This window comes from Scatophagus argus, chromosome 3 (genome assembly GCF_020382885.2).
Source record: "Scatophagus argus isolate fScaArg1 chromosome 3, fScaArg1.pri, whole genome shotgun sequence".
In the NCBI taxonomy this organism is placed as follows: domain Eukaryota; kingdom Metazoa; phylum Chordata; class Actinopteri; family Scatophagidae; genus Scatophagus; species Scatophagus argus.
In genome coordinates this window covers 18,738,248-18,753,689 of record NC_058495.1, presented here as the reverse complement: position 1 = coordinate 18,753,689, position 15,442 = coordinate 18,738,248, and the positions used below count along the sequence as shown (strand labels likewise).

Genomic DNA, 15,442 nt, shown 5'->3' with positions numbered 1-15,442 from the left:
GTAGCCAATTGGATGCTCGGTTGTAAGAGAAAGGCGGAACTACAATTCCTTAGCAACGCTTGGCTCTCTGGGAGTGGTGGCGGTTGTTTCAACATGGCGGCAGCGTCAACAAAAAGTGGAAATTCTGGGATATTTTGGATGAATGGCGGTATGATTACTTCTGTAACTACAGTAGCTTCATTGTGCATTACTCATTCGCAAATATCTTATAGAAATTTCTAAAAATTTTCCAGAGTCTGACAGATGTTACTTATGTGTCAGTGCTACAAAGTTGTCACTTGTGAGGAAGTGAGACCGCTAGCTTTAATTTAACTAGTAGCTAGCGTTAGCAATAATGGTGGCTATTGTTAGTTCAGATTAGCTAGTTCGTTTAACCTAACTGTTATTTTTAGCTACATTGACAATCTGTGTTCAAAATATTAATGCTTGCTGTCATTACCAATAAAACCCTGTTAGGATTTTCAATGCCGTTGAGATCATCGTAATACAAAAAAACATTTATAGTAGATAGCAAGCGTTTGTTTTGTATCTATCTTAACTTATGTGACTGTAAGAGGGAAACTAGCTGACTATTTTTTTCCCAAATATGGGAAACTGACGGATTGGCGATTCGACAGTTGGCATTAGGAAGCACACGCGTTAGAAAACTTTCGTTGTGTTTCACTGAACATCAACTTTACTGCATTCTTTTTGCCTTGTCCGCACAGTGTCAGACGAGGAGCAGCCTTTGGTGTTTGTTCCTGGTGAGTGTCAGTCACATTGTTTTGACGATTTCTGAACGTGGAGAACTGTATGTACCTCATGTATACCTGACATGCTTTTCTGTCTTCTCACAAACTGTTTCAGGAGTGGAGGCAGAGCCAAAGACTCTGAGACCAGGCAACAGCAGTGCGTACAGTAAAAGAGGTACCAAGATGCGGCCTAGACAAACCTCTCGCTGCAAGACTGAGTCCACACTAAAGAAAGGTGGCAAGAAACAGGACCATTTAAACGGTGAACACTCTCTGGTTGATACCAACCAAGAAATGTCAGTTCATCAAAGAGCTACAGAGCCCTTCCTCTCTCCATCCACTGGTGCTTTTCACCCCTCGACACAGGTAAGCCATTGATATATGCAGACTTTCTACTCTTTATGGATGTAAGATGAAATGCTTGAATACAGATGAACATGAAGCATATGGGTGCTCTGAATATGGACAGTATTTCATTACTATTTCCTGTTAATGTCTTCTTACACTTGCTGCTAACCATTCTTTGCACAGATAATCTCCGAGTCTACCAGAACTAAGAGTCTGATCTGTTTGAAGGACCTCTGCCCTGAAGATAAGCGGCGAATTGCCAACCTCATCGAAGAACTAGCCAGGTAGCCAACAATATGTCCCAATAAGCTCCAGGATAGTGTTAACGTTGATATGAATGTATGAATGGAACAATCCTGATTGAAATGCTTCATTTTGTACTCTTTTATCTTTTCACCCCTTGTTACTCTTGTAATGTTTAATGGAGACTGCCTAGCTTTTAACACTGTTGTTCCCTGTTCTCCAGAGTGAGTGAGGAGAAAGAAGAGTCAGTGCAGCGCCTGAAAGATGAGCAGGAAAGTTTCGAGCGCAAAATCCAGCAGCTGGAGCAGCACAACGTGATCATAGCACAGGAGAGAGAAAGTATCCTTAACAAATGTCGGAACAAACTGCTCACAGCAGTCAGTCCGACTCTCACTCACTCAGTTTTGGTAGTAATGAGTGAGGTGATTTGTTGTATTGTTTTATTAATTCATTAAATTAATATTAATTAATTGTTTTATTTTGTGTGCTTTTGCAAATATTGGTACTGTTTCCTAGTAGAGCAGTGTGATTGCTGTGTGGAAATCTGTAGTGTCTGTTTTGCAACAGGTTCAGCAAAATATGGCGTACTGTTATGAGGAAAGCACAGATCCCTTGAGAATTGCAGGTTCTAATAGATTTATCACTTTGGTAGATACCTTTAACCCAAAAGGAGGGACTAATCAGTAAAATAGTTGCATTTCCCTGTAAGACGTACTTAAAAGTTAAAAGTGATTTACTGCAAGCTACATGGTTCCTTTTACTCTGTGCTATTCCATAAGAATCTCTGCAGGGGGCAGTGTTGTGTCATGTAAGGCGATGTAGAGTGTTTGGCCAAGACCCTTCATTTTGATACAAAAGAGAGAAAATGGAAATGGAGCAGATTCATTTAAATTATTTGATGCCTGCTGCAGTTGTCTTTTCCAAGTGCTTGTAGCTTATCCGCTGTTGTGTACAGAATCAATTTCATGGTTGGAGCCGTGGCCCAAACCATCTAAATCATCTTATCATCCAAAGATGAATTTTGATATTTGCTGAGAAGACTACAGTATATGCTTTCACTATCTTGTGCTTTTGTTATCCTCCCTGAATGTTGAATTTTGAACATTAACGACAGAATATGTCGTGGTTCCTCCTTACAAAATGAGATCAGGAGGGTCACCAGCTGTTTATAGATTGGCTAGCATGAGGTGCTAGAGTTACAGCGATAGAATGCTGTTTATTGCATCTCACAGCCCACCTACTGTCTTCATAACAATTCCACTCAGGTCAAACTAGAGCATGGCCAGCAGTCAATTTAGGTTAAAAAACACTGCGAAATATGAAGAGTAATTGACCCGGCTGGTAAATTGCACGATTGGCAACGGCGGCGGGGAAAATTAGGAAAGCGCAACTCAATTAAAGGCACTTTGGCTCGGAGACTTGGCATTTACACCAAACTTCTAAACTCCATTAAAAAGGTATTTGAGAGGAAAAAGTGTTTGGATCCAAGCACCTCAGGGGGGATAACGTAGTCTTTTAAAGTGCGTGCAAGAGTCATGAAGGCTCTTCTCAGGCAGAAGGTTCTGGCACTTCTCTGAAAGGTTAAGGAGACACCAAAGGCAAACACACTGAATGAGTGTCTTGTCAAGTCTAATTCCATTACGCCTCAGCTTATCTTATCTAACCAAGATTCAGGGCTGTTGGGGGTATAAAGAATGTAAGGCTATACCTTAGCCCCAAGCCACCTTGGATGAGAGGGAAAAAGTACCCTTGATATTTGGGGTGTTCAGCTGACATTTGGAACTGACTGGCAGACAGGACTGAATTTGTGTTTCAGATAGGAAGGATGCCTTTTGTACTTCAAGGCATGCTGGCATGGGCAGAAGTCAAGGTGGCGTTACTAACATGGTGCACTGTATCGAGAACAAGGCACAGCAGGTGCTGCAGCTAATGCCATTTATTGAGTTGAAACAATTGGAGGGAATCCTGAGGCCATGGAGAGATGAGAATAACAGCCCTGTTAGATATGTCATTGAAAAATGCTACATGTTGCGATAGAGGATTGCCAGAGTTCAATCCATTTTTATATTTTTACAATGTGGAAATCTGGTATTAGCTCTTTGTTTTTTGGCATGTTAAGCCCATAATATTCCTTGTCAGCTCTGTGGGCACTGTCATGATCTGGTCTGGATGTTGTGTATCTCATTATTATTCTAGGAATGAGTGATGTGGTCGAAGCCATATGCTGTGTGTAATGTTTACTCTATTGCACTCTATTGATTAGAGGTGTTAAAAGACAAATTCAGCTCAATTCTTTCTTTATTGAAGCTCTGTATATCAAAGCTACCTCCTGACTATTGTTGACTCATCTAAGAAATATGGCAAATGCTGTAGTTTTGACTGGTTAAATTGAGAGCACTTTTGTCAGCCCTCTGGTCTGCATTTCTAAATGGTTGGAAAGTATGCACAAAGAAATACTTAAAAGCATATAAGCACACTGCGTATTTGTTGTCTGAGACAAGTTTAGCCTTGTAAATAACTGTCATTCTTTGAACTGATGTCTTAGTGTAATAATTTGCTGCTTAATTGAATAGAATAAGACCAAATTGAAGCAATTGTAGGCTTAACGTGAAGTTAATAGTGTATAATACGCGTCAAGTCTTGAATTGAATCTAGAAAAAACAAAATTGAATTGAGTTGCTGTTGACACACCTCTATTGTGTGGATTATTGGCTCTATAAATTGTGGGCTTGTGTGTGGCAGGTGATGTGTTCCATAAATGTAAGATAACTCCTAATGATGAAGACTCAATTTGGTTTGTGCCCACAAAATTACATTTTAGTTGTGATCACAGCAGTCATGATGACTGAGAATAATTGTGATCACAGTGGTTTTCTATATGTTTGCTCTCTGAATTTTAACGAAACGATCAAAATTATTGTTAGTCGACACATGGATTTATTTATTGGCTTATTTTTGACTCATGTCTCTTCTCAGGATTCAGTACTGAAGCAGTAATGTAAACCGTCTTCTTCTATTAATTCCCCGTCATTGCTTCCCGACACTCGCATTCATACACATCAGTCTCCACCCCCGTTTCTCTCACATTCCTGCTCAGGCTCAATCTGTTTGGCACAGTGCACTAAAGCAGGCTTTAAAATATTCCCCCCTTCTGTGCAAATTTGTTCCACCTTGAAGTGGATTTCATTATTTCATTTGAGCCCCAGCCTGACAGGGAAGTGAATCATTTTGACAGGGCCTGTCTGAAGCCTCTTCAGCCCAAGCCCTTGATTCTGAGTATTTTTGGGCCAACGGGGAGGAGTAAGTCATTGTTGGCACTTCGCAGCTCTGATGTAAACTAGGGGCTCGTAGAGTGCTTGGCCCCCATTGGCTGGCATCCAAGGCTATGAATGAAACATGTTTAGTGTGGCAACGGGCAGAGAGTTGGAATCTTATCAGTGTTGCTCCACTCGGTTCAGATTACCTGGCGCTGGCTGTCCAGTGACTGTCAGCCCGTCAACACATTAATTCGCGTTACCTTCATTTATGGCATTAGGACACTAAGATGCTGCCACCCTGTGTCCTGTGCTACAGCACTGAAAAACTTAATGTATGTATTTTCGTTTGTTGGTCCCTACCATACCTGGTTTGTATATTCGTGTCTGTAAGGAAACATTTGTTTAGGTGTGAGAAATCATTATTTATGTGATTCTGGTGAAATATGAGCGGCATGCATTTTTTGACTCAACACACAACTCTTGGACTGAGGTGTTGTTGTATAAACATATTCACTATCTTCCTTTCAGGAGGCTTATTCATACCGCATAAATAGACCTACCAACACAGGTTTACATGATGTGATGCCCTTGTGATGTCCTTAAGCTTTCCATAAAGAACTACTTCTATGGACATTATCAGCGCAGCAGTAGAGGAGCCTCAGTTAGATGGAAGGTTTCCACACGTTTTCCCCAATGCTTATGGAAGCTGCTGCATTGCATTTGTCTAGTGTCTGGTCCTCAATTCAAAGTCGTCCCCACTCGCTTCTTTTTCCCTCTGTTTCATTTCCTCAGCCTGATTGAAGTCCTCTAACAACCAAAGTGTTTTCTTATGGAGTGCTCTGCCAACCATTCCTTCAATAAGACTCTACTGTGAACTTTGATTTTCTCTTTAAATGGGCCTTATTTTTTCAAACGGATGCTGAGAAACTCATCAGCTGGAGGAGCAGGGCCACCATCATAAAAAGATATGGCTTGGAGGAACACATTTTAAGGTCAGCTTGGGTGGGAGTGTGTGTACCACTTGCTTTATTGTAGAGTTTGTGTGTGGGCTGTTTACAGTGCAGGTGGGCAATTTGTGTCTCGCTGTGTTTGTCTGTGTGTGTGTACTAGAAAGAGTCGGGCCGAGGTTGATTATTGAATGTGTGTGAGTGAGTCTGTGTGTAGTCTCTCCATTCTCATGCTCATTATCTTTGTATGTGCTGGTGTGGTGTGGTGCTGCCACTGTCATTAGTTGGCTCCTGAGGCGCAGCAGTAGTTCCGCTCCAGATTAGTTTTCTTGTGTCTGCCAGCTCTCTGTCTGGCAGATAGCCTGGCACGGCACAGCCCGACTCAGCTCAACACAGTTTGGCCCGACCCAGATGGTGAAAGCTCCGTGCCACAACAACAACTTTGATTTTGCTGGCCTCCTCTCCCCCTCTGTTTTCAACTTAGCTGTTCTCTCTACTTTTCTGGTCCAATGTGTAATTGATTGCAGAAACAAGGGTTTAATTCAGATTGTCAGTCTAAATCCAGTATCTATCTTTTTTCCATTTAAGCTGCAAAAAAGAACTTTTTCTTTACCAAAATAACTGCTGTGAACTAAGTTACCTTCTCAGCAGAGCCACCCAGTGATTTCACTTTTACAAGTCTTGTAGTTACAGCTTAGTTTTCTGTTTTCATTTTTTCTTTGTAAAACTATTTCCTTTTAAATTTTTTTTCAAAACGTTTAAGCCCCCTCTTTTGGTCGCACAGTTTTTATGAGAGCCACAGTCTACTTCTTCACAGCTGAATCCATTTTATGTTCAAGGCTCAAGGTTTCAGGCTCAAGGATCAGTTCTGTTGTGTTCAGCTTACGTTTTGTTTAATTTTGTTAGTTACTTAACCCTTAGTGCTCCAGGCCTGCAGCAGCAGTACAGAGAGTGCCAGGAGCTGCTTGGACTCTACCAACAATACCTTTCTCAGCAGCAAGCGAAACTTAACCAGTCCATTGTCCAGCTCAGCCAGGAACAAGCCCACAGCAAGGTAAGGTGTGGGATAGGGTGGGTAGGTTCTACTGAATGCATCATGCAGTGTAGCAAGCCTCATTCCAAAAACACTCCTGTTTACTATCTGTTAGGCACAGAAACCTCCAGTGGAAACATGCAACAGCACATTGTCTCAAGGCCAAGTGCCATAATAATTCATAACACATTACTATATAAGTCAGCTTCTGTCACTGGTTCGATATGACTACAACATAGTGAAAACACTCTCAAGGTGACGCTTGAGAAGGGAAGACGCCTCCCTGGCTTCAGCCTCTGTATGAATAGATGACTTGACCAACCTCATTGTCCTGCACTGACTCTGAATAATGTGTGTTTGCCTGCTCTCTGACCCTCAGCAAATTAGTCACTTTCTCTTCCGTAGTCAACTATAAGATGGGCTTTCCTCCTTATGTTTATCTCATAATGTTCCTGACCTTGGCTTACCTACCAGTTATGCTCAGTTGGCAACTGTCCTCCAAATCTTGTGGTCACTGTCCAGCTTATAGTTACGAAGGATGATTTGCGTTGCACTATAAACCCAGTCCTGCTCTAACATCATGAGCTGCGGGCAGGATATGTTAAGGCACAGTACTGTTGTCATTTGCATTTTGGCAAACTTCAGAGCCTTATACACAGTCACTGTAGTTGATTGTAGTTCAGGTATACTTGAATACTAAAAAGATACTTCAGGTCATGGTAACCATGAGTGCAAATGATATGTGAGCTCTTGTGAAGCCGTTTTTGCGAGCACATGGGAAAACCTTTACCTGCACATTGTAATATGAGTAAATTAAGCTGGTCAATGACTCCAGTACTGGTAAATTTCATTTTGTGGCCCAACTCTGCATCGGGGCTTTATGGACCAGTCTAATAGATTTGGCTGTAAAGCCCCATCAGTTTTTCAGAGACTTTCTTAATTGGCCAATGCATTCACTGCCCTCTTTGTTCAATGTCCAGGTGCTCAACAGTGAGGAAGTCCCCAGCAGAACATCTACAAGCAAATCGAATGGCTCTCTCTTTGATGGTTCATACCTCAGCTTTGCTGCTACTCGAACACGGCAGCCTCAAGTTCCCAGGAATGGCGGTGAAGGAAGAGCAGCAATTCAAGCCTTTGAAAACCGTGCCTGTCTTTCCTGTGTTAGTGAGTTCAGTCCAACCGATGGGCTGATTAGGAGTCAGAAAAGAGAGTGCAAGGAACCACGCTCAGAACCTGACCGCATATGTGAACACTCCCGAGGCCACGGTCATGACAGTGTCTGTGGAACGCAGCACTGGAGAATTGATGATGGCTCTCGTCTAGAGCATGGCCACCACAGCACCTTTAACCAACATGAGTGTGAAAAGTACAGTAGTACTCTATACAGTCATAACCTATTATCCCACATGATTACAACACTTTACTGTAGATTTAATTTAGTTGTCCATTTTATCAAGCGCAAACAAGAGTAATGTTAAGATATTAGGTAAATTAAATGTGTATTTACTCACAGGCGCCACTGTGGGGATGCCAATAGCTCAGAGGCTAAGGAAGCCCTGACCAGACCTCTTCTGGGTCACGAGGACTGGGAAGAGAAGAGGCACCAGCTGCTGCTGCAGAAGATGCAGTTGGAGGTGGAGAGAGAGAAGCTGCAGGCACGGCTGGCTGAGCAGGAGGAGAGGCTCAGCAGACAGAATCAGCAGCTACGCCAGTCGCGTCTCGATTACAGCAGGTAGAATACAGAAAGAAAGAAAATGAACAGTATCTGGTGACCTTACTAGCTAATATCTGTGGGCATAAGTTGATGATTCCTTCTAGTAGTTAGTTGCTAGGTAGGTAGTTAAGTTTTTTTTTCACTTTTATCCTCTTTTTCCTCTCATATATTCTTGTTAGGCTGCAAGAAGCTGCTCAATCTGATATCAGCAGTAGAAATGCAAATCCACAAGTGGAGGGTCCATCCAACCAAGAGTTACCTCCCAGGTAAACCACTACACTGCTAGACAGGAAAATCGCTGAAACCGATTCTCTCTCTCTCTCTCTCTCTCTCTGTCTTCTCTTCTGTTTCATCCTCACGTTTTATACATCAAATACACACATGAAAGCCAACCTGGCATATTGTGTCTCTGGTCTACAGTATGTGTGAAAATGCTGAGGGACATCCTGCAGGACAAAGCTTACCTGAAAAACACTCACAAACTGTACCTGCTGTACCTCCTGTGAACAATGGCAATGGTAAGCTTGCGTTTTCACTCAATCAGAAAAATGTGTTCACTGTTGTACACACAGGAACATCCCAGCTCAAAACGTGTCATACGCAAGATACGGTCATCGGTTCGATTCCCCCACCGGACGGGCAGGAAAAATTTGGGTGTGGTGGAGTGATTAATGCGAAAAATGTCCCCACCCCTCCATTAGCCGGCTGATGTGCCCTTGAGCAAGGCACTTAAACCCCCCAATATGCTCCCCGGGCGCTTGATGCTGCCCACTGCTCCTGTGTGTGTTTCACTGCATGTAATTTGTCGGGTGTTGCATGTGTGTGTTCAACTACGGATGGGATCAAATGCAGAAGACGAATTCAGTGTGTGTATGTAAAAATATATATACTGTCAATAAAGCTGATTCTTCTTCTTCTTAAATGTAAAACTTTGCCTGTGTTGCTCTCAGGCTATTCTTTCTAATGTAACACTAACATCTTCCATTTCTCAACAGAGGCCTTCGAGCGGTCCAGAAGGGATATGGCCACATCTCCTGCTGTATCTGATGCAAGCTTGAGTAAGCCCACCTCAGTGTCTGTGATCCAGAAGACTCCTGAGGCCAGGTAACACATTGCACTGGACATCAGTGAGGCGTTTGATAAGGATTTACCATTTATTCTCATAGCTTTTAGGTAAACAAAGCATTATGATGCTATTTATTATGTTTGATAAACAGTAGGACTACAGGAAATGTGGAAGTATTAGCAAACATTGTGGAATTGGTTCTCAGAGGAACAATAAATTTGACAGAGGAAAAGCGCCAGCCAAAAGGGAAGATTGCTCATTGAGAAACAGTGGAAAAAAAAGCACAGTTAAGCACTTGAAGGATGCAGCATCAGAAAGGCACAAATCTTTTATCTGTGCTAGTTTGAAATTCTAAATAGAGCTTCCCCCAGGGTTAACTAGGCTTCTCTGCTACAGTAAAGCCTGAGTGAGATTTTCTGTGGGCAGGTTTGTCCTGTCTTGTGGGAACCATTGGAAAAATTATTTGCAGGATGTCAGTCTGTAGTATTTTATTCGCTCTCTTTGACCTCTTACAGCAATTGATATTTTAACATTATTGAAACATATCTATATAGTGCAAGTATAAATTTGGGAGTTTTCCTGGGCTCTCAGTTGCTGCACTGTTAGAGGCTAAATGATGTCTTTTCTTAGTCCAGCTAACTTTTCGAGCTGTGAGAAGCTAAATGAAGCTTTTTACTGGGCTAGCTAGCGCAGTGGCCAGGCTGTCAGGAGACATGCTGCGTTCCATTAGTCGGCATAGCAGGGACCCTGCAGCAGGTGTAATTGAACAGACTTCTGGATGCACACACTGCCCTCCCTCCTCTTTTTGCCACAGTAATGAGACAGAGGAAGCAAGAGTGAGGGAGAGGTGTTAAAAGTGTGTTTGAGGGTGAGTGAGGGGCGAGAGGATCAGTTAAAGTGAGAAATAAGAAGCGATGAAAGTTAGAACAGGTTGAGTTGGATAGAAATGGAAATGATGAGAAAGACATAAGAAGGGAGAGGCTGTTTTGAGGACAGAAATGAATCACTGAGAGCAAACGTCAGACTTTCCCAAAAAGGAAAGGACATCCATTACCTTTATTCTTGTACCCTTAAATGGAATGGTAATTAACCTGACTGCATCTTCTTACCCGATGTGTCTATGTGTGCAGAAATATGAGGTGCTTCTCAGCCCCTCATATGTCTGCAATTTGTTGCCGTGTTGCTGCAGACCTTTATTTTTTGTAAATGATTCCTAAAATTGATCCATTTTTTTTCTTTCGACGTCAGATTTCCTTTTTGTAAAAGTGAGGCAGTAATGGTAATAGCGCCCACGTTCTCAAGGATACGTCCGCAAAACAGCTCAAAGTTTACAACTTCCAATAAGTAACTCTTAAACAAAGCAGTGCCGGTCCAGGTTGAACTGTGAGCTCCAGCAGAAGCCCATTAATTCCAACAGGGGACCCAGGGTATCAGATCTTATTACCATCCATTTACACCTCCAAAGCCTATTAAAATAGTCAGACTCTTTACTACACATAGTTTTCCTTTTTTTTTACTACCACTAATGAGGAAGTCTGCCCCTCAGATGTCTTTTTTTCATGTGCATCTCTTCACATAGTTGTAATCCTTTGGTACTGCACTGACTTGGTTTAGACATTTGTCTTTTTCTTTGCTATTACCAAAAAACAATCTGTGCATGGAAATGGTCAGAAAAGACAGTCAAATTGCAATGAAATGAGAAAAAGACGACACTGTTGTCATAGTTTTCGTTTTAAGTCGGTGTGAGAAGGGGTAACCAAAGACCTCATTAGAGTGCGTTGACTTGGGTAACAGTCATTAGTTCCTCATGTTATTGCCATAAATATGGTACTGAAGCGCATTAACATGACGATAGCTACATAGACTCTCGATATTTTAAGTTATTTAGTAAAAGGCGCTACTTTTTGTTTTGGATGTGGGGAAAATAAACTGTTCTCAGTTTGTAATACAGAATGCAAATTGCCATAGAAAAGTCCATCCTACTGTAAGATTTGGCACATTACCACAACCCCTCCACTTTTGCTTGGCAACAATATGCCCCTCGTGACCAGCTAATCTTAACCAATTCAGTCGTGATGTGCAAATTGCAAAACGAAACCGGGGTTAACATTAAGTGACCTTCTTAATCCTTTCATGAATCCTGTGCTAGTTAGTGATGAGACGGTTCCAGCGCACCCCACCCATCTCCTCTCCATCCTTCCTGCCGTCGCCCGCTTGCTATTGATTGGTTGGGAAATTGACATGCGGAATATACGCAGTGGCCATTATAGGTTTTTTATCTTACTGTTTGGACTGCAAATGAAAAGGGGCGCCAGGGCGAGACGGCTATCTTTAATGAAAGAGAGGAGCCAAATAAGCAGTGAAAGTTATGAGTGGGAAGAAGATGGTGGGTAGCATAATGTATGTATGTTTTTTTGAAATTTTATTGTATTTAGTATTGGTGCACTGGGAGAATTAAGCCCAAATATTTTTAGGACACAAAGAAAGGTTCCAGTTCTGTAATGTGTTCAAAGGACTTGAAGTTTAGCACATTTTTTTCAGAGTAGTTATTAGCGGACCTTTTTGATTTTTGCATACAGGCCTATAGACACAGTGAATTATGTAGCATCAATAAAATACTGTCAGAATCAACTATTATTGAGGAGCAGATCACTACTGTGCCTCACACAAACTGGAGCCAAGAAATGAAGTTCTTTGTTGCACTGTATACCCCTCTAGCCCTTGTGCAATCTCTGTGCCAACCCCCCCCTCCCTCACCTCACTCCCCCAATTCCTGCCCAAACTGTACCCCTATCCCCCCGCAATGCTCTTGTTATAGATTGTGACCGCCGGTAAGTGATGCATTATTCATTACCAACATGTCGTTTGTTGATGGATGGCTGTTTGAGAGCCCTGTCCGTTAAATAAATCAACAAATAAAAATGCAAATTCTCACATTTCGAGAGAAGGAACCCAGCCAAAGTCCCTCCCCCTCATTCCCTTTCAGCCTTCCTCTCGATCCACAAAGCTGCACTGGCTTCCAGTCTCTCTCTTACGAACACACACACACACACACACACATATTCACTGTCGCTCCTGCTCTCTCTCCCTCTTTCTCCTTTGCTGTTGACAGGCAGGAGACCAAATGAGGAAGACAGATTTACTTACTTGAGCTTCATTCTCTTTTTTTCATCAGCTATCATCCCTCAGCCGACTTAACCCTCATTCACTTTCTCTCCCTCGCTTTCGAACGCGCATGCATTAGTTCATGTTGCTAAAGCATAATATAGCCTTTTTAAAAGCTTTTCAGCTTCTGATACTCGCTGCGTCAAGTTGGTGTGAAAACATGACAGATCAAGGTCTGCGGTTACGTGTGGAGAAACACAAATGCGTCCTGATTGGAAGTTCCACCGGTGTGTCTGTCTACTGACCACCCACATGCATATCAACAAGTACACGGCAAAATCGCCCTTACCTGGGAGAGAGACCTGTGTGCAGAGCGGCGCAACGCAAATCGATGCGGCTTTAAACGAGCAGAGAATTATGTTAGCAACATCAGTGGAGCGTGCTTTAAAGAATTCATGTTTTGTATCTGGAATGGCCGTCGTTCGACTGTGTATACACTGAATAATTTATCAAGCCAGCCAGACTGAGGGATTGAATCTCTATTAGCTTAATCTCCCCCGTTTTGGTTTATTTATTTCACTGCACATTCCCTCATTTCTATTCCAGGGGAGAAAGCACCGGGTTCTCTCCCCCTCTTTTTCTTCCTTCACCTGCAAGAAACTTTGTTTTTCTGCCAGGACGCCCCAGTAGTTTTGACTTGTTAACGCCGCTTGTTAGGGTTCAGTAGACACTTGGGGAAGAAAGATTTTGTTAACACGTCGAAGAGAGATTTGCTTTACTATGGTCTGTGTTAACAAGTGAAAGGTGAATGACATATTTTTTAGTCCAAGCATGGGCTCGTAATAGACTTTATCCTTTTGCACGTGTACTCTTGGTCGCTCTGTTACAGTGAAACAGTGTGAGGATACTCATTTAGAACACTCAACTTGCTTCTGTATTTCCAATGGATTGAAATGAGTTGGGGTCACGTGTGGGGGGGACTCAATTTATCAAAACAACAAAGACTTCCCAAAGTTTTACTTATTTTTTTCAGGTTGGATTTTTCTATGGTTGAGTTATTGGATATCTTTACTCCCGTCTCTGCACCTGAGCTAAGCAAGCCGTCCACCAGAAGAGCCAAAACCCCACAACGCAGGCCAGCCTTCACTGCCCCCAAACTAGTAGACAGAACCCTGCGTACCCCTGCTAGGCCTTTTCCTCAGCATAGCCATCAAGACCTGGAAGAAAGCCAAATATTGGAGGATATTTTCTTCATTTGCTGACAAAGATACAATGAGGAGCAAATGCAAACAAACGCAATACAATCATATAAACGTGTTCACCTGTTTGCTCTTGACTTTTTTAATGTCTTATATTTAATTTTCAAATGACATTCTAACCCAGAATGATTATGATGTTGTAGATTGTACTCATGTTAAACTGTGGATTTAATGCAAATAAACAAATATTTATTCAGAATCGGTTATGCTTCTAGTTTATAATTAATATATTATGGTGCCACTGGAGGTGAGCTGTCAGCCAGTGAGCCACGTTGATGACGATGTTGGCGGCATTAATGCAAACTGGACTTCATAATATACAGTTCTGTCTACTGTTACTTAAATCTGTTACTTTAATTATTATGACTAAAATGAATTATCCTATAAATATCTAGTATATAGTGGCTTGTTCACACCCAACATTAAATATGCCTACAAAATTTCCCAGAATTTTTTTTCCGATAAACTCTTGACAGACGAATGCAACTTCTTAGATGGAGTAACGATGTAATTTGTGTGGGTAATCTAATATTCATAACACGATGAATTATGACACGACACAGGACACTTAATTCTAGACTGTGCTTTATTATTGGGCTAAGCTGAGACGCATCATTCATTTAAAATTACAAAAATGAGTTCAGGGGACCAGAGAATGGTGCAGTCTGGCGAGACGGGGGCGGGAGCCTAAAGCGCACTGCCCAATCAGAAGCTGAGCTCATTAGGAACCTGGCAAAGCTTAATATGCAACATTCATTTCCCCACCCTCCATATGTGCTGAAATAGGGAAATAGATTTCCAGAATACTTTGAACACCATATGAAGTAAAATGAGATTCTAGCAATACTACTGAGCTTTAGAAATAAAAACACTGATAACAGAACTGAAAAAAAAAAATGATAGTAACTTAACATTTTTTGATGAGATAGTGCAGTTTTCATTGAATTTTGCTCTTGGTAGAACACAGAATCAGTTGAACAAGATCAGAGCTCTGCCAAACAAAACAGGGTAGGAAAAATAAGAGAAGGGGAATAAAGTTTTAAAAATCAAAAGTTGTATTTTATGCAAGCGGTTAATCAATGACTAGCAATTCATCAGACATTAGCTCCTTACGCTACATGTTAGCAGCTCGAGGCAAATCTTCTGTCGTGATTACATATCTCATTGAACAGTTGGTTTGAAGAGTGTTCAACTGGGAATTACCCCTATTTTTCCAGTTTGTTTAGATGTACAAAATGGAAGGAAATAATACTCAAAATGAACGACTGTTCCAATGGGCATCTTTTTAACAATCTTAACAAGAATCTTAACCTTTGACAAAGCTAAGTTTTTTTTTTTTTAACTAGGATAATGTGAATTTATAATTACAAACATACATAAGGCAAACAGGAAATGTAAAGTCACTCTTTGAAATAGTTAAATTCAGATTTTGACAGTACTAAAAGTGGCAGTTTGCGATGTGGTGATGCAAAGTAGCGCTTACAAGCAAAGAAATCAGTGGCAATAATAGAGCTCAGATCTTGAATCAAACAGCATGAATAAATAAATACAGAAACACAAATAAATAAATAAATAAATAAACACAAATAAATGATTAAAATCTGTCTTTGACATCACTTGGTCAATTGGAGCATTTTTCTCCATCATCAAAGAAGTGCTGAAGGCATGGTCCTGTAGACAGGAACAATGATCACCGGTGGACCACAACAATGGCCCACGCATGTCATATAAAAACTATT

The 15,442-nt window shown here is 41.5% G+C and overlaps 1 protein-coding gene across 1 annotated transcript; it reads left to right on the top strand.

Moving 5' to 3' along the window:
• The first annotated feature begins 12 nt into the window (after nucleotides 1-12).
• Nucleotides 13-13,902, top strand: kiaa1328 (KIAA1328 ortholog). The gene is made up of 12 exons (XM_046384402.1): nucleotides 13-148; nucleotides 708-743; nucleotides 847-1,097; nucleotides 1,263-1,363; nucleotides 1,546-1,661; nucleotides 6,456-6,580; nucleotides 7,540-7,925; nucleotides 8,073-8,291; nucleotides 8,453-8,539; nucleotides 8,694-8,791; nucleotides 9,269-9,377; nucleotides 13,478-13,902. Exons 1-12 carry the CDS (start codon nucleotides 13-15, stop codon nucleotides 13,704-13,706), a joined length of 1,893 nt encoding a protein of 630 aa, XP_046240358.1. The 3' UTR covers nucleotides 13,707-13,902.
• Nucleotides 13,903-15,442: the final 1,540 nt, after the last annotated feature.

What these genes read in the sequence shown, in the direction of transcription:
- kiaa1328 (XM_046384402.1), top strand. Translation starts at nt 13, where the DNA reads ATGCTCGGTTGTAAGAGAAAGGCGGAACTACAATTCCTTAGCAACGCT. An exon ending in AGGAACAAGCCCACAGCAAG is followed by an intron (nt 6,581 to 7,539) that starts GTAAGGTGTGGG and finishes TTCAATGTCCAG; the next exon opens with GTGCTCAACAGTGAGGAAGT. An exon ending in AACCAAGAGTTACCTCCCAG is followed by an intron (nt 8,540 to 8,693) that starts GTAAACCACTAC and finishes TCTGGTCTACAG; the next exon opens with TATGTGTGAAAATGCTGAGG.